Source organism: Pecten maximus, chromosome 19, assembly GCF_902652985.1.
Source record: "Pecten maximus chromosome 19, xPecMax1.1, whole genome shotgun sequence".
Lineage (NCBI taxonomy): Eukaryota > Metazoa > Mollusca > Bivalvia > Pectinida > Pectinidae > Pecten > Pecten maximus.
Window position 1 is genome coordinate 22,448,012 of NC_047033.1, and position 20,276 is coordinate 22,468,287.

Consider the following 20,276-nt stretch of genomic DNA (forward strand, 5'->3'; position numbering starts at 1 on the left):
CAATTATTTTTCATTCCACCAATGAAAACTCACGATACAAACGCTGAACAATCTCTTTAATGGCGGGTGATAATTAGGGCAGAGTAAAGATACATAGCGGCACCTTCATTCTTGCAAATACGAACTACATGGTGACCTACAGTTTATCGTACCACTCACTTAGGTGTGATGGAATGCACTCAAAAATGTGCAACGTGAATTAAAAAAAGACGGGTAAAGGTAAAGGATTGTTCGGCAACCACCGACCATCTCGTCATCGTCGGCTTTGTTGTGAAAAATAAATTGGGAATTTTAAGCAATTCCAGTGATTTGGATATATTAAACGGACACGTATGGCACAGGCCAGTATTAACAAGAGCCTGCAATGGGTGGTAAGTACATAAACTGACATGGTCAGCATGTTGATAGTATTTTATGCAACATTGAGTTAACTGATGGAGGAAAGGTTATGAACCCATGTCTAGTCACGTGGTTTATTCCCCGTTATCCTATTGGACGAATACCGCGGATATTTTCAAATTTGAAAGCTGTGCGGAATCACAACACGCTTGTTGGGAATAGGGGGAAGGACGCAGAAAATATCGTAGTTGACAAACGATCTTGTCGATCTCAGCACAGAAATTTTGTACTTCATAATGGTGTTCGTCTGATAACTACAAACAAAATGGCAGACGGACCATTGAAGGTAATATACCAAGGTTGTACGATCGTCATCAATAAAACAGTGCAGATAGTTTGCTTCATAAGCATAATAATAAATATTATCACATTACTTAAAAGTCAAAATAATCCTCACTTTTTCACACACACCCACACACCAAAAAGATGTTGTTGCTCTTGAAATAACCACTTTTTGTAACAATAGGTAAGACAGTTGTGTTTAATTTTACTTTAATTTCACAAAAGAAAAATGGCAACGGCATTAGCCTAGCTAATGTCAAAAGGTTGTGTGCAGCGTGGCCAGTAAAACAATATTAATAATTCTACTGAAGTATTGGTACCACAGTTTTTGCTAGTGGTTTTCAGTTGCTGAAGTTCTTTGTATTAGGTTTATCCGATGGACATTTATTTATAGTCAGAACACACTTAGAATTTTACGTCATGATTCTTGTTCTATGACATATTAGTTAATGTATTTTAATCACATGATTTCCAAAATGGCAGGCATGATGTCATGATCACTATGGAAGAAGTTTTTACTATAGAAAGCTCAGATTGAAGTTAATTAAAAAAATGAGATAAAAGATGGGGTTATTAGAGCTACCTGTAATAAAACGAGAATTCTATCCAAACCCAAGAATTCCCCATAAAGTTATTGATAAATTCAATCACTTATTGTATCGATGGTACCACTACCAGTAAACAAAACCTCTTTACCTGGGGTGTTAGGTTGGTGTATATGTTTTACAATTTAAGAATATATATACAGTATAATTACACAATTACATGGTTTTGCTCTCAATGGCATGATTAACTTAGGATTTTGCTTAATATATATACATGTGATCTAATTGACTTATTCCAAATAGTATACCGCAATTGAATAAGTAAAAAAAAACAAAAATAAAAAACCCTTTCCTACCTACCGACCCAACCAAATTCTCAACTTGTAATAAAGTACTAACCCTAAACACATATTTTTATTTGGCTTTATAATTAATGCCCCATGAACGGCCAGGGTGATTTTTTGAATTGGGGCAGACAAAATTAAAAGGATGCAAGTATCGGTTTCAAACTCCAATTTTCAGTTGATTAAATGCATGTATTATATGCTTGACATAGCTAATTACAAATTGTCCTAGATATAATACTTTATTACTTTTGTCTTATGATAGGACACCAAACGATACAAACAAACCTAATATGATACTTAAACTTCCTTGTGCACACAATGACGAGTCTTCACTTTCATGAAAGAAAAATGACAGAGGTATTAATGTCAAAAGGTGTTACAATTGCATGGTCAGTAATTCAATATTAACAATTCTATTGGTACCCAAGTCACTGGAAGTGGGTTTTCAGTTGCTGAAAGCCTCTGTATTCACCATTCTCCTTCGTGCAAGTAAGCTAAAAAAACATTGAAAAAGTACTCGGTAGAAGTTGGGAGAGGGAGAAAAATATCCATGTTGATTGTTCAAAAGTAAAATATCTGTAGCACTGCGAGATGAAACTTTAGCCAATAGAAATGCTTCTTCCATGATTTAATTAGTGCATGTATATATTCATTATATGACCCTGGTTGTCCATGGGCCTCGTGGAAATAAACCCAGCAAACAAGAAACATGCACGATAATCATTCAGTAGTCAGAATTAAATAATTCAGATGTTTAATTTTTTTCTCTTACTTTTTTCCTTCAGACTCTTTTTGATAACATGAATGCAAAAGCTGAAAACGAGAAAAAGACAAAAAGTAAAGGAAAAGCTACAAAACAACAAACTATGGAATCTGAAAACACTGACATCGTGCACCTGCCAGCAACTGGGGAAGGAGAAGATGGCAAGAAGGGAACAAAGAAACGTGTTTCTATTGAAAGAATATACCAGAAGAAATCGCAGTTGGAGCACATTCTTCTGCGTCCAGATTCATACATCGGGTCCACGGAACCTGTTACGCAAGTAGGTTTGCAGATATGTAATAAGTGTTCCAAATAGGACTCGGGGGGGGGGGGGGGGGGGGGGGGGGGGGAAGGGAAAGGCGCTGGCCAAAAAGGGGGCTTTTTTTTAGTGCAATATCTTGTGGGGCATGTCCATGTACTCATATTTTAAGGCCATAAAACTATATGTATAAATTTATGATCATGTAAACCAAAAAAATAGGATAGTTAGGAAAAGGATGTTTTATATAATTTGTGTCTCCTCCGAAAAGGCATGGTGGAGACTTAGGGATCAATTTGTCTGTCGTCACACATTGGCATCGTCAGTTGCACTTTAGTTTAATGGGTCCCAAGGGTAAATTATAGAGGTAGGTCCCTTAAATCACTGCTAGTCATGAACCGGTGAATGGTCAATCCAATCGGGGATTGGGGCAAAGAGAAGCAATTCTTTAATTCCCTACTAGTCATGAAATTAGACCTAATTCCAATACACCAAGCTAAGCTACCTAGCAAAATTCCTGATAGGAAAGATCCCAAAAGACATGTTACAGGGTATGTACAGGTGATGAAAAGTGCTGGAATTTTGGTTCAGTGCTCAAAAGTAGTTTGATAGTGCTGGAATTCATACCTTGTTGTGAACTGTGAAAAAAAATAAGTTTCCTTAAAAATGAAATATTCATCTCAAGAATATTATAGTTTTGGTAATGTCCAAATTCCAATGTAGGATTGTTTATTAGAAGTGCATTCACTTAAATGCTTTACTTACATGGCTAATTTTGAGACTGTTCAAGCATCTATGAGCTAAAGGTAGCACGTGGGTGTGTAACTAAGAAAAAGATTGCTTGATGGGTGATTGTGCTCCATAAATGCGTCTAGTTACAAGTTGGGGTTGGTTAAAGGCTGATCGGTAACTTTTGCACAGCTTGGTGTTGTCGAGTGTAAACGAATGATATGGAAGGTAATACAATGGATGAAATTGTCCTCAAATCTCATCAGCAGTCAAAGAAAGATATCAACAGGAAAATGTCTGTCGTACCTACAAGAGTCTGACACAGAAAAGGTCAAGGAGCTTAATATCCTGCCTCTATAAGCAGTAGTACAATCTGTTCCATCTTCTTGGAATCTGAAATTTTATTCACAATGTTGAACTGTAATAAATCATGACCAGACATCCTTTTGATCGAATGAAAACATTTCCGAGGTTTTCATGGCAATGTTGCAACCTTGCGATTTGATGAAAACTTGAACCATTTAAAACTCTTAAACAAATGGACACGGGTCAACAGGTGGTATATAATAAGTATTGAAATGTAGTGTTGTTTTCAATAAAGATAAAAATATACCTGGAAGATTGGTAAGAAATATCTATGAACCATATATTATGTTGGGTCTAGGGTAATCTGTGGGATTGTTAGAACCAATTGTCTGTTGTATTTTGTGGTTTATTTGTAACCTAGTGTTTACTAGCACATTTGTTTAGCCATTTCCTGTCATGTATTCAACCTTATTTTGTTGATTGTGATTGATGTATTGTTACCAAATCTTTTTTTTTCTTATTTTCAACTTTTAATTTTTCAGAATATGTGGGTGTATGATGACATTCGAGAACAGATGGTACAGAGAGAGATCACATTTGTACCTGGCCTGTACAAAATCTTCGATGAAATTCTAGGTAATCTAACAAAACAACTTGTTACGGATGACCCCTATTGCAATCAGTGTCAGGTTGTGACATCACATTGCTGAATAATGTCATCAAATATTGCCTTAACACCACATTGGTATGATTCCTTATTGTTATCGTGGCCCTGGTTAGGTAGTTCATGATATCAGCCTGATGGTGGTGTTACAAATGCAGGATATTATATATTTATGAGGGTTCATGCAGCTTTTTAGGCATTACCCAAAAGGAAATGTGATCTAAAACAAAGAAGCATATTTCAACTCACATTTCAATGCGGATATATATGCATGTTTCATTTTAGTTATATAAATGCACAGTATACTTTAATTCGTGAACATTGTATGCAGATGCGGAGAAATTACACGTTCCCCCACCAATAACTTGGAAAACTATAGGCTTTTATATGTATCCATCTAACCATATGATCTTTATCTTGTATACTAGTGTTGGGCCAATTGTCGCAGAATCTAGATCTATTAATGGTTTCTGAATTGGTGCTAATAATTGATACCCAGTTTTATTAATCAAAACTGATCAACGTCATTTTCCCTCCTAAACAAAATAAGCCGACTATGCTTTTCTGACTTCTGTTCTTCATCTAATTTTCATACCATTTTTACTCAGCATGGATAAGTTTGTTAACTTTTTCCTAATGCTATTTTCTGATGCATTGTTTAACCAAGAGAGCAGGACAATGTATGTAAATTACAAACTTCAACAAATAAGATTCGACTGATAAGTAGCATTTTTTGCATTCAATATTATCAAATTCTTAAAAACTACAGGTCTGTATTGATTTTGAATTAATCCATGACATTAATACATTATGTATTTAATTTTGCATTGAATGCCTGTGAAAACCTGTGAAATTAGTTTGTTTTACATCTGGGCCTTTTAAAATCAAAATGGAAGATTATGCGAAATGCATCTGGGCCTTTTAAAATCAAAATGGAAGATTATGCGAAATGCTCCAGTAATTGAGATAATTCTGTTGGCATGGGACAAAACCAAACCAAAGTAACGGGAGTATTTGGGGTTCTATCAAGTACAACAGCCTTAACAAGGCCAAGCTTCTGAACAGACTCATCATGACAAAGGCAATGTGTATCATTTGTCTTAAACTTTATATTGGTGTGACATCAAACTATCTATTCATTGCAATTTTTTTTTGTCTGAATTTGATTAATCGATAGTTAGTTCATCAATTCAATAACAATTGCCAATAGTGTGATTGAACTTCTTAAACTTTCAATGAATAAAGCATTGGCAGCCAGGACTACCTTGTGTTACTGTAGACTGGCTATCTGTCTCTAGAATATTGAAATTATAAATTACATTGAGGTTTATGATTTTGGTCTCGAAGTTTCTAAGTTTCAAACTAAGGGGAGGTAATCTATTATGAGAATTTAGTGGAGCAATTCTAACAAAAACTTAGATGCTGATGGCCAGTCTATACCTTGTGCAGTCCTCTTCCTTATGAGCAATGATAATTAGATTGCTATTACTTGCACACTCTGATCATGTAGTGCATGAAAAATAGCAAATTTATCCAACAGTAGTATTTCACAAATCATCAAGGTTGGCTTCTGTACTAAGTTATTTTTGACTGATTAGTATTTATTCTGTATTAATCAAAACTAAACTGCTTTAATAGGGTAATTGGAGTATTTGATGTTTTGTCAATCATATTATTTTGGTAGTCTGTCTTAACTTACAGTACATTTAAAAATGAAATTACTTTTGCAGTCAATGCTTCCGACAATAAACAAAGAGATCCTGGTATGAACTGCATTAAGATTGACATCGATCCGTAAGTTTGTATATTTTTAATATTCTTTTATCATAAATCTATTTAACATTGTAAAAAGAAATTTATGATGTAATAATATATCCTACGAGAGGACTCCATAAATAATGATATTCTATGCATTGTGGACACAGCGGAAAATGTATATATATATATCATTTCATAGTTACGCTTAATTACGTCACTTCTGATGAGTGGTGTTGGTTCCTGTTAAACAAACCTGTAGTTCTCCCATTACATAGATATTTTACTAGAAAGCTTTAACATCATTTTCCGTGCACACCCAACTCTACTGAGAAATTTACATGATAATATCTTTGATAGAAGATATAAGTTGAAAAGATAATATACCTTACTGAGTTACTCTATTGACAGAGTGAACAATAAAATAAAGATCTGGAACAATGGCCGCGGTATCCCAGTAGTGGAACATAAAACAGAGAAGATGTATGTGCCTACCATGATATTTGGGCATCTCCTTACCTCCAGTAATTACGACGATACAGAGAAGAAAGTCACAGGTAAAACCTTGGTCATGTTTGTTTCTCGCTGAAAAAGTGGAAGCAAGACTGGGGAAGGTATGAATTTTCTATTGGGAAAATGGTCTGCACTATCATGATTGTAAAGAGATTGTTTGTGCATCCCAGTTTTGCTAAAATCACTTAGGAAACCGATTAGCATTATATATATGATATACATCTCAGATCAGGACAAAAACAGAGATTTGGATTTGTTTGATTGACCTGAAAATTTTGTGGGTTTTGATAAACTGGAAAAATTTCATATTGATGTGAAATTTTGTATATTATATATATACCATGAGTAAACATCAATTATGCACTTAAAGATATAACAGTTTTTTTTCACTTGATCATGTTCATGATATTTTTGATGAAGTTTAACCTGTTTTAGGATTCATGAATGTTAGAGTAAAAACAGACATGGGGAACATTACATGACTGTCATAGTATCCCATGCTGAAATTAACTATTGCCTTAATAAATGAAAATAAAAATGACGAGCAACAACACCACTGAATCTGGTACAAATTGTAATATTTGATTTACGTCCTACGTGCTAACATGTTTCAGCCTAAAGGAGGCATCTTCAGTTACAAGTTTGTAACTACAGTACAATAAAAATAAATCATGTGCCTAGAACAATACACGTGTGATGTCATCAAGCTGCTAAGAGTTCCAGCATGGTAAGGTGAACAAGTTTAGCCATTTTATTTTTAATTTGTGCATAAAAGCAGCTGTCAGTACATAGGATGTAAATCAAATATTACAATGTGTACTGGATTCAGTCATGTTGCTGCTTAGTAGTGGACCAATAATCGAAAACTGATTATGGTTGATCAATTTCAAGTTTGCGATAATTGATTCTTGAAGTGAAACTGGTTCCCATAATTATAATCTTAGTTCACTTTGGACTCCCTGATGATCCCTGTTGAAAACCATTAAAGGTATCTACCCTAGGATCCCTACCACCACTATGGAGCTGAAATCCTTGCAGGGACGTTGGGTCTCCCCGCTGCTATAATAGTTTACATTTTTTTCTAAAATGAAGTAAAACATCAAGTTCATAATCAATGCTATGCTTTAACATTATTGGTATACATGTATGTATTTTTTTTACCCTTACAGGTGGCAGAAATGGTTATGGTGCAAAGCTGTGTAACATTTTCAGCACTAAATTCATAGTTGAAACATCTGCAAAAGAATATCACAAAGGATTCAAACAGGTAAGATATGCAAATACTCTGTATTGTTGTGGCCAAAATATTGATCTGCAAAACAATTTAATAATCAAGAATATTGGAAATAAATTATTCATTTTTAGCTCACTGGTTACGGGTAACCATGAGCTAATGCTGTACCCCTGGCGTCTGGTGGCGGCGTCCCACCCCAAAGTTTTTGAGATCAGTTTTTGGAAAGCTTCTTAGTCCAAAAGTATACACCTCACACCATTCTTATTTGTTTTATACATTCATTAGAGGTCTAGGAGTGATGTTATGGCAAAATCATGCAGAAAAAAAATGAGATTTATTTGCATTTTACCATTTTGTGGACTTAATTTTTTTTTTTTTTTGGCGCTAAAACCCACTTTAAAGATTTTTTGGAAAGCTTGTAAGTCCATATCCTTCTTATTTGGTTTATACATCCATTAGATGTCTAGGAGCGATATTATGTGACGTACAATTTCAAATTGACATGCTTATACATACATAATTTATAAAAAAAAAAATATGACCATATTTGGTAACCACATTCACCAAAACGCCATCTACTGTCTGTTTCAATGAAATATGGCTGCCCCCATGGCCTTACGCTTCAAATAATTTACTTGCAAAAACATCTTCGTTTTATTTAGTAGTTTTACCGAAAATGTTGAAATGTATTCAGTAGAATTTTTCAAGATGCATACGATTTTAGAAATGCATACCGCTAGTGAAATGTGAAGACTAAATGAACCTGAACTTTGCGAATCAACTCCAGGTCAATATATTTAGGCGCATTCGTCTCGGGATGTTTTGATAGTTTTGCTCTTCCGTGTTCATTCCAAAACGGCTGGCATTATAACATAGGTCTGCAAATATGTCCGCGATTTTACTTAAATGTGTAAAATATATATACTAGAATGTTACATTCGTCACATATACATATATAAGAAATGTGTAATATGTATATTCTAGAATGTTACATCATTATCAACTAGGTGTGTATTTCTATAATTTAGAGAAAGAAATATATCAATAACGGCATACGAGACGATACATTGTATCATACTATAGGTTACTGTACGTGTTAACGGTGTTTGCGAGAAAGAACTGTACATATGTATAGACTTACAATTAGGTGGCATTTGTGGTCAGGGTGACTGGTCATAGCGTTAACGTTGTCATCGATTTCCATATACCAATTTCCTTTGACGAAAATGACCAATAAATCAAATGCAAATGATAATATCTTGTTATGTGCACGGGATTGCTTGTTGTAGGCGATACTTGGAACGTATTTACTGTTGTAAGGGAGGTAACTGCAAGATTACGGAAATCAAAAGTTAAACCAATTTGATTGGTCGATTCTTCTATGACTTTGGCAGAGTTTACAATTGAAGTGACAGATAACTACGGCAATATTCAGATGATATCAACAAAAACATTTTTGGATACCTGTGGTTGGCAGTTTAAAGTGAACAATCATATAGCTTGTTTTTATTTCGGCAAAGACGAGAATATTTACTGAAACGGACCTAACGTGAAGCGGACTTGGGCCATCATTAAAAAATTATTTGTTTGTGGTTACCCGACCGACTCACTAAAATAGCCGCGACTCAAACAATTTTTTGGACCTTTGCTATTTTTTTTTTTTTTTTACCTGCTGCTTCCCCCAGCGGTAACACCAATATGACCTTAGGTCGAAAACGCGAGAATGCGAAAATGCGAAATCGCGACGGCGAGAGTGCGAGATCAATCTCGCATTTTCGCCGTCGCATTTTCGCATTCTCGCCGTCGAGTTTTCGCATTCTCGTGTTTTCAACCTAAGGTCGAGAATGCGAGATTTGAAACTTGGCCCTAACGAGCCACCATAGAATGTGCCTTGTAACGAACGCACCGACAGCATACAAAATACTTCGAATGCTCTCGGGAGTTACCTTCATATTCAATACTTGCGGATTCTCTCGGTTCTTAACCATTTGAGACAACGATGAGTGTTTCAAATATTAAAATATAGCTAGCTTAACCAACCAATCAGAAAACGTATTACGGTGATTCCTTGTGATATCAAAATATAATTCCAACAGCGATTGGTTAGATTAGAAAGTTACTGATGTCATTTTTCAATAATAATGAGGGTTTCCTCGGCGAGAGAGAAGCATCGATCAATCATGGCGGACGATGTAAACATTCTTTCAAAACGTGTTCCGCAGCGAGACAGACTTTGATGAATACAATGATTTTGTTGTTAGACAGAATTAAGGAAGACAAAGTTATTTAGCAGAGGTTATTTGCCTGGCAGATATATAGTTACATTTAATCCATGTCAAGATAGATATAGACACCGAGCGGATCAATGGCGGTATAAAATTTTCTTCAGCTGTGAAGATAGAACCGCTTGATGCGATCTTCAAATAAAAGTGTTTTAGGTGTTGAAAAGTAGATATCTTTAATTTAAAATATTTCTAAAAGTTTGGCTTTGATGAGATCATTCAATTTATATCGGTACACAGCTTCTGATGTCTCTTTGATCTCTAGTCTGCACTGCCATTCCTGGCAGACGGAGAAACGATGTCTGTTTCACTCATAAAATAGTTACACAGGTGAGGTCAAATACATCTCTATCAAATTAAAAATTTTTGAGACACTGATTTCTTCATCGAAATATATTTTATCCAGTATCAATATGCCACTCATAATAGTTGACAAATCTAGTAACAAAATCATCTTTCTTGCTTTTAAATTGCAAATATTTATGTTTTTTACCTTCATTTGCACCTGTTAAATGCTGAAGACACAATTGACAACATATATTCAAACTAGAGATAACAACAAACATTTTTTATACAAGTTTTATTCCCATATTTCAAGTATTTTTTTAAGTTATACACATTTGAAAAAAAAAAATATTTTGTTAAATGTCAAAATATTAATTCAGTCATGGGGAAGTGGTATACAAAAATACCGTATTTATTCTAATAAACGCCCCCACCCTAATAAACGCCCCCCACCCTTTTTTTGGAAAGAAAATTCCTCAATTCGAGAAAAAGAACTTACCGTGGCACATCCACGTGTGTCCAGAGGTAATTATTTAAAGGATATCCAACATAAAACTAACACAAACCACAAAACAAAGTTTCAGTAACTATATACACAGTACCACTATATCGTATCAACAAACGTTAATGTCCCGGGCTGTCATACGCGCCACTGACCTCGCTGTCATCATCACTTCCGGTGGATTCACTTTCACTTTCACCGAGTTCAACTGCACCTCCCATTAAATTTTCCAGTACATCCTCAGCTTCCTGGACGTCAATATTTTGGAATTTTACTGACCTTCCTCCTCCCTTACAGCGTTTTGATGTTTTAGAAATGTTTTTTAGTTTTTGTTTGTTTTGGCACCAGTCCCGCACTCGTTTCCGGTCAACCTTAAACACAGTAGCTGCCGCATGTTTTCCCTTTTGCTCGGCGTAGTTTACAACTTTCAGTTTGAAACTTACTTCATATAACTTCACTTCAAACCCGACATGATTGATAGCAGATATAATAAACTACAAGTGATGAGAGTAAACTGGATCGTGACCGGTTTATGACGCAATTTAACACACTCGACCCCGTGTTTCAAACAATGTATATGTTGTACGTAATGTACAACTACCGTAAGTATAAATAACAAAGTTTATGTTTCTTGCAATTTCATACACAAAATGTTTGTCACTTAGTTTTACAATGTTTTGGATACATATACACATGTTTCATGGTGTGAAATGGGTACATACAACATATCTCACAACTTACCGACTCTGAAATTTTGATCTCCATTAAACGCCCCCCCCTTGGAAAAATTTCACGCCCCCGGGGCGTTTATTAGAATAAATACGGTATGTAACATTGAAAACATAAAATGTTCATTGGGTGTGCTGTTTAACTGATTTCAAATTGTGCTTTTTTATTTCTTTTCAAACAAATGAGAGTTGTTATGTTGTTTGATGATTAACCAGTTTGAAAGTTCTTTTACTTGTTAAACTGAATTCATATGTAAACATAAGATCAGACATGTATTGCAAAAAAAAAAAAAAAAAATACCTACCTACCTACCCAGTGAAAAAAATGTGGGTCGGGTAACCACAAACAAACAATTTTTTAATGATGGCCTTGGAAATACTGAAACTAAGAAAAATGGGGCTTAATTATAATATAAATTGGCATTATTTTCAGAGGATTGAACAAAATATATGTTCTTCAATGCCTAATTGTATCATACATAAAATATTAGAGGTTTATTTGACCGAATTTTAAATTAATTATTCATTTGCGAATCGCGGCACGATTGTTGTTAGAGTTGAATTACCGAAATGGCCGATAGTGGACCCAAAATCGATATTTTTACGAGAATTTTTTTTTCATTTACCTGGAAGTATTTTGAAATAATTTGCAAAATACCGAATTCACGACCAAATTTTCGATTGTGACGAACTACTGGGACCTTGTTAAGTTCATGTTAAGTCAATCTGATTAAAATCAGCTGTTACATGGCTACGTTTACTATGAACTACGTCTACTAGGTAATTTTTTTTAAAGACGGAAATCCGGATTATCTAAAAACAAATGCAAAAATACTTGTGATATTCACTTAATTTGATATTCAGCCGTTAATTGTTATCTGTAGTTTTATAACTTCTGATATATTGTGATTGATACTCTATATAATATTGCTGTGGAACTTGTGTTATTTTTCAAACAAATTCATTTTAATAATTTGTTAATTTAGAATTTTCATCAAGTCATGATCAAGACTTGAAATTCTCACTACACCATACTTCAAACACTGAGTAATCAATGAATTGATAAACTGAAAATTGAAGTCAAGCAAATGAGTTAATATTTACCTTAAATATTTTTTCAATATACAACAAATGTTCAGATGACTATTTGTGCCATGCTGTTACAAGATTTCAGTTACAATTCTAAAATTGAATTAGGCCAAACAAAATTAATGTCTTGTTTCTCAGGCACATTTTTCCAAAAAAGGATGAGGGAGGGAGGCTTTTTTTTTTTTTTTTTTTTTACTACCTAAAAATGTGATGAGGGAGGGACTTTTTTATTTTTTTCTCTCAGTCACATAATGATACATATACATGAATCATGTGATTTGAAATTGTGTCAATTGTTAAATGCATAAAATGAATAAAGAAATCTTAATTTTAAACTATTGTCTTTATTTTCTGGTATTAAACTTGCAATTTAAATTGAAAAACAATTGAAATACAATTTTATGTTCAATGTTCACCAGATGTACACAATTGATCAGGAACTCCCTATGTTTTAAGATTTGGTTCTTACATAATATCCAACTGTCCAAACAGTTTTGTTGCTTCGTTTACCTTCAAAGACATCGATCATTACTTTATCAAAAACATCAGCTTTCCGTTTGCCGATCGCGGCCGACACATCATGATCCGTGAATTTTGGCGGAAACGACCAATCGCCGGGACCAAGCGATCCATCGCGCAGACCCTTGTAAAGTTCGCCAAACGAACAAGTGTCGCTATAATTCGATATGATTGTCCAGGGTAAAATAACACTGCCAGAAAAAGATATTTGAATGGAAATCATTGCTACCATGTGCAATCGAAAAATCAAGCTTCTAAAAGATAAACAAACGTTTCAATGATCTGATTTGGGAGATTCTAAAACACGGATCGGGCAAGTTCCGGATATTGCGGCAACCAACGTCGGATTTTTTTCCGGAATTTATTTTTCGGCGCGGACGTTTTTATTTTTTTGATTTCAATAAAAAGTGAGTGGTGCGGGGGGTTCATATTGGATGCGGGCGGGCCTGAGAAACAAGAAATTAATTTTATTTGGCCTTAGTATGTAAATATATGTTATCCTGTCAATATCCACAAAGCGAGTGTAGTCTACTGTACTCAAAGTCATGCCAGTAGATAGCGGTACATATACTTACTGCTTACATCTAGTGCTTACTTGTGTGAACTATAAATCAATAACAAAATGGTTCATATATTTCTGTATATGACTTCACAAATTATGTGGTTTCTGAAGATCTGAATGAAGTTAATAAACGATGTATTAAATTATTTTTATAAAAAATATTCAAGTCACAGATCATTCTCTTTAAAAATATTGATTTCAGGTCCATTTTGGTAATTCAACTATGACGGCAATCAGGCCTCGAATGGCGAATGATTACAAAAATTTTAAATACGTCTCGGTCAAATAAACCCCTAATATTTTACATATGATTAATTTTGACATTGGAGAACATATAATTGTGTCCATTATCTAATATAAGCACTGATAGAAAGTACAGAATAGAGCTTCATAATATATTCTCAAAATTACTAATTTCCCCGGTAAATATAACATTTTACATAAACCCATGACTGATGGTGAACTTAAACTTGCAAATCTCCTGTGTCATTCCAATTTTGATATGTGTAAATATATACACGTACGGTATATATATAGATATAGATATGGAATGATTCACAAATTTGCATACAGTTATATGGAATCTTATAAAACCCCGAAAAATGTTCTCTCCACATAAAGGATGTGATTTGTGCAAATGCATTGCTGAACTGTGTGGTTCACTATGATTGGATGATCAATATTGGAAAGGGACAATAAATAGGGAATGTGTCATCCCATCAAATGGACTGTAACCTTTATCAGAGTTTATTATCATATTCATAATATCATCAAAGTTATCAGCCTAACCTTCCGACATGTCCGAAGAGTCCGCCATGTTTTGCAGCGACAGTGTGCTCACTCATCACCGGCTCTGTTATCAGTTATTATCTTGAAAGTTTTACTTAAACCCCCCATAAATAACAAACGCAAATTAGACTCAGATTCATGCTTTATTAGATAGAGATAAATCCAAATGTGTTCCGGGTATCTGTTACCAGTAACAGGTGGTACATTCTAGAGGCTACAAACAAACGGCATATGTCGTGATTAGCAGTACCGGACAGTTTCGTGAGCACGGCATATGCCGTGATAAGCGTGGTAAGGGTTAAACACCTGATAAGCATGAAAAATAAGCATTCTTAAACATTATTTATTTGACAGATGTCAATATGTGATGAGGAATATAATTTTGAAATAAGGTGTCATTTGTATCCGTTGTTTCAGACATGGATCAACAACATGGGTCAGACAAAGGAGCCCACAATTACAGAGGCCAAGAATGACGACTTCACAGCTATCACATTCTACCCAGACTTACCCAAGTTCAAGATGGAGACTTTGGATAAAGATACAGTTGACCTGTTCACCCGTCGGGCTTATGACATTGCTGCAGTAGCAAGTGGGGTCAAAGTGTTCCTCAATGGAAAGAGGTTACCTGTAAGTGTAACTTTGCCATGATTTAGAAAATCTCTTGCAAATTTAGTGTTAAGCACTTCACTGACAGTGAAATATCTGATAATAAATTGAAATTTCTAGTGAAATACATATCATTCAATTATTTATTATTGAGGGGCTGCGGTGGCTGAGTGGTTAAGGTGTTTCGACTCTTTATCACTGATTCACTAGCCCTCCACCTCTGGGTTGCGAGTTCGAAACCTACGTGGGCCAGTTGCCAGGCTGACTGTAGGCCGGTAGTTTTTCTCCGGGTACTCCGGCTTTCCTCCACCTCCCAAAACCTGGCACATCCTTAAATGACCCTGGCTGTTAATAGGACGTTAAACAAAACAAACCAAACCAATTGGTTATATGGTAATGTTTGAATTAAATCACTTCCTTTGGTAGTTTCTGTTTGACAAACCAGATCCTTCCTTTGAGTAGATATTTTACTGGAATAACTCTTGCATGGCTGAACTTTGGCTTCAAATAAGAACTGTAAGGCATCCATACACGCTTTAAACTTGTGCTGTGTATGTTTTCTGCAGGTGAAAAATTTCCAAGAATACATCAACCTGTATGTCAAGGACAAGATGGATGAGAATAATTTGCCTATCAAAGTATGTTATGAAAAAGCCCATGAACGCTGGGAAGTGGCAGCCATGTTAAGTGAAAAAGGATTCCAGCAAGTCAGCTTTGTGAACAGCATAGCTACCACAAAGGTCAGTATTTGTAGCTTTAGGGCTTTAAAAATTCCATCTTCATGTTTTATTACCTAAGTAGTGGTTTTCTTACTGAAAAAACATGAATAAAGCAATGGCAAACATATAAATTTCATGTTTCCAGTCACTTCAAAATAAAATACCAGTTCTGAATTTGAAATTATTTATGCATTTTTATATGTCTGTGAAATTAGTGGTATGACACCTGTCCATCAGTCAAGTGTTTTGTTTGATATCCTACGTTTTTCAACTGATCTCTCTGAAACTTGGTATACATGATATTGAATTGTTTTTTTGAAAATTTTGGTTGGACTATTTTTGCTAATCACTCTCCTTTGTTCATTTCAGTATTAATTTTTTTTTTAGGTAGATCTACATTTTTAGACTTGGAATGCTTTATAGTCATGAAATCTTGATATAATGTTATACTGGGGTATTACCCCCCCCCCCCCCCCCCCCAAAAAAAATAGTTTGACGAGAATATTTTTGCAGAAGTTATTTGATCTTTTTGCATTAGGGTGGTCGTCATGTGGATTATATCACAGATCAGGTTGTCAACAAACTCATCGAAATTGTCAAGAAGAAGAACAAGGGTGGAGTTGCTATTAAACCATTTCAGGTAAGCCAGACTTTTTCCTGCCAATGTAACTGGTAGCAATAAACGACCCCATCCCAATGCATTTTAGCCTTATTTTTAAATATAATAGAAATATTAAACAAAATAGACCAGGAAAAAGGACAGCTAGTATATACTCAACTTCGCTAGCCAAGGGTGTTCAATACGATACTTTCCTATTCACCCTTGGCGGATCTATCGTATTGAACACCCTTGGCTAGCAAAGTTGGTATATACTCTGCATTAAAAATTGGTGAGCATGACATTAATAACACAATTACATTGTAATTTGTCAAACCTGTTCCCTGTTTTATCCAGATCCACCCATCTATTCTGCTGTAGTCAAGTATCTATACTGGTGTGTCTGTGTGTATGAATTGTTCCAGAAAATAGTCTTTGTTTCCACTCACTGTTATAACAATCTTCAGTAGGTTCAGTGTCTATCCTTACACAATTTATCATTTCACAAAATGAAGACTAGTCATTTCAATCGTTGTCACTGAGACGCTGGTATATAATGGGGAAACTGGCATTATTAGAACAACTTTCTATCCAGTAACTGTTAGTAACCAATTATGTTTGTGTTTATAATTGGAGAAGTAGAGTGAATCAACAAGTGATCAAAGGGCTATCAGAAATTAAACGGTCGGATGTTACAGGATGTTGTGTAAGTCATTGGCTGCTAAAATCAGGTTTCACTGTACTAGAAGCGTACCAACTAAAATAAGTAAAAGTGTTTTAAGACAGTATCTGAATTATTATCAAATTATTAGCTCACTGGGACAAAGTCCAGGGGAGCTATAATTTACTATACCCCTGATGCTGGCATCATCTGTAGACAGCCAGATTTAAGTTTTTATAAAACTATAGTGAGGATACATTTTGGGTATTTGACATTTGTTTCCTGTTCAAGATAGAGCGTCTATATTTCATGCATTTCTTTGACGAAACCTTTCCATGGTACTACATTTACAGACCTGCTGACCTTTGACCTAGACTGTGACCTTTGACCTAGTTTTTAAAAACTAATTCTGAATTTCAACTCGCACGTTGAGCTGTGTTGTCTTATGACAACTCTTGTTTTAAAACTGTACTCATCTCAATGAAGATTTTCCTGCCTATGTATCCATAGATCAACAATAAATTTCACCAGTCTTGCAGAGAAATTCTTGTATGTCCTAAATCTACAGACGCTGGCATCAGACTTGTGAGCATTCTTACAGCCTTACTTATTATTATTAACTTTCAAGAATTTTTTTGTCTAATACTTAAATCATATGTATTTATCATAAAATATTACTTTTTCAGATCAAGAACCATTTATGGATTTTTGTGAACTCCATGATCGAAAACCCTACATTTGATTCTCAGACCAAGGAAAACATGACTCTACAGGTCAAGTCATTTGGATCCAAGTGCTCTCTATCTGAGAAGTTTGTTACAGCAGTAAGTAATTTCATCAGCTTAAAATATAGAATTATTGTTGTATATTTAACATTGAAATAATTGAGTGAAAAAGTCTAAAATTTTGCAAGACATAATATATGAATACCCCCGAAACAAAGTTTGGTTGGGTTGGAATGAGTACTGGAATCACCGTCTGTCTGCAAATGTTGCCCAGAGAACTACTTCCTAAACTTGTGAACCGATTTTAATAAAACTTCTCACAAATATAAAGGACCATGTGTAGATGTGCATGCAACTATTTTCTGCTTTGAAAATGTTTGCTATGGCACTATAAACAAGTTCTCCTTTAAAGGGCCATAACTCTCATTCAAGCAATTTTATTTAGCCTTGGTCAAATGGTGTTACTTAACAAAGCCTATAATTTGACTTATGAGATGTTGCCAAAAATATTACCATGGCAACACAATGCGTGCTTGTAATTGGTCAAAATTTAGATATTGGCTGATTTCTACCAAAATTGTTAAACAGGGGTATTAGGGGATGCTGAGAGAGGAAATCATGGTTATACATGAAATAAGGAATTCACTGGGACTGAAACTAAAACAGTTGATGTATAAACAGCATTATTTATGCATATTAGTTATCCTGAGGATTACATGTCTTTCTAGTTATTAAGCAAATGTTGGAATGCCAAGTAAAAAAAGTTCTTTTTATCATTGATAATAGAAAACATGAAATAAAAATATGTAGATATAAATTATATATATACATTCCTGTATCATACATATATACATACATATTGTTAGGCTATTTATTATTTTGTGCATGTGTGTTTTTTTCAGGTAAGTAAGTGTGGAATTGTTGAAAGCATCATGAGCTGGGTGAGATTCAAGGCACAAGCACAACTCAACAAAAAGTGTAGTGGTACCAAGCATTCTAAGCTGAAAGGAATTCCCAAACTGGATGATGCCAATGAGGCTGGAACAAAGTTCTCCAAGGATTGTACTCTCATTCTGACAGAGGGGGACTCGGCCAAGACACTTGCAGTGTCTGGTCTAGGTGTTGTAGGACGTGATAAGTTTGGAGTGTTCCCCCTCAAGGGAAAGGTGCTCAATGTGCGCGAAGCCACACATAAACAGGTACTATTTCTCATATGATTTGTTTTTTGTGGTTATTGCATAAGAATTCAAACAGAAACTAATATGGACTTTTTTGTTACTTGTAAGGTTAAAATTCTGTTTGACAGTTAAGTTAACTTCAAAGCAATTAAGAATGTTTTCAAAATATGACCTCAGCAGGCTTGTACAATTTATTGTTTTGAAATTGTGTCAAGAATCTTGGCAATTAAGAATAGAATATCAATCTTTGTCTTGTGAATGAAGAAAAAGTATATTGTCATTAAAAAGGATATTTGTTTGTGTGTCAAATGATTGAAATGAAATGTTGTTATAAGTATTAGAATTTCCTCACCCAAAAACAATTTGCAATTTCCTTTTACCTCTGGCAATGAAATACTTCACATGTTGTATAAAAAGATATGTCTTAGTCACTTTAAGAGTAAAATTGCTTCTAGATCATGGAAAATGCAGAGATAAACAACATTATAAAGATCATGGGGCTGCAGTTCAAGCAAAACTATGACAGTGAAGATTCACTGAAGACGTTACGTTATGGAAAGTTGATGATCATGACTGATCAGGACCAGGACGGATCCCACATCAAGGGTCTTCTCATCAACCTGATGCATCATTTCTGGCCTGCCCTTCTCAAACGCAACGTCGTCAATCAGTTCATCACACCTATTGTCAAGGTAAAATACAGTATTTGAAATAGGAAAAAGCAAAGGGGAAGATGTTTTGTTTGCTTGGTTTAATGACCCATGAACAGCCAGTGTCGTTCAGATGTGAGAGTCTCCTTGCAGGGCTTTTTCTGGGGACCTTTTGGGGTCATTAATGGGCCCCATTATTTCATATTTAAGCCAAATTTCCAAAATTTGCTGTTTACTCCTGAAAAAAACCTTTCCAATTCACCAATTTTCTTCCTGAAATGAGACAAAAAAGACCTTTCCCAAACTAGTGAGAAAAAGCCCTGCCTTGTAGCAGTATAACAACATATGAGAGATGTGTTGCATGCCATCCAGAGCAATTAGGGTAAGATGTCTTTCTCAAAGGCGCAACAATGACAGCAGAGTCTAGCCTGTTTATCAATAAACCATGCACTAAGATCATCATCTGATATTATATAGATGTTATTGAATGGTTTCCCGTCGAATATAACATGTTTCAGGAGTATGACAGAATATTGATATTTTCACGAGTGGGAAGCACAAGTGAAAAATATCAATATATTCTG

The 20,276-nt window shown here is 34.9% G+C and overlaps 1 protein-coding gene across 3 annotated transcripts in view; it reads left to right on the top strand.

Moving 5' to 3' along the window:
• Nucleotides 1–36: 36 nt before the first annotated feature.
• The window catches only part of LOC117317785 (DNA topoisomerase 2-alpha-like), a 61,934-nt gene continuing 41,694 nt past the window's right edge, over nt 37–20,276 (top strand). The window contains exons 1-12 of one of the 3 annotated variants that reach the window (XM_033872716.1): nt 37–371; nt 2,359–2,616; nt 4,173–4,266; nt 6,025–6,088; nt 6,461–6,606; nt 7,732–7,829; nt 14,970–15,182; nt 15,728–15,901; nt 16,419–16,520; nt 17,826–17,963; nt 18,767–19,063; nt 19,498–19,734. In XM_033872716.1, the coding sequence (XP_033728607.1) occupies nt 333–371; nt 2,359–2,616; nt 4,173–4,266; nt 6,025–6,088; nt 6,461–6,606; nt 7,732–7,829; nt 14,970–15,182; nt 15,728–15,901; nt 16,419–16,520; nt 17,826–17,963; nt 18,767–19,063; nt 19,498–19,734 (1,860 nt within the window). In that variant the 5' untranslated portion in view covers nt 37–332. Of the gene's footprint in view, nt 372–495; nt 686–2,358; nt 2,617–4,172; nt 4,267–6,024; nt 6,089–6,460; nt 6,607–7,731; nt 7,830–14,969; nt 15,183–15,727; nt 15,902–16,418; nt 16,521–17,825; nt 17,964–18,766; nt 19,064–19,497; nt 19,735–20,276 lie in introns of those variants that run through there. The other 2 variants (XM_033872715.1, XM_033872714.1) reach the window with 2 other exon arrangements.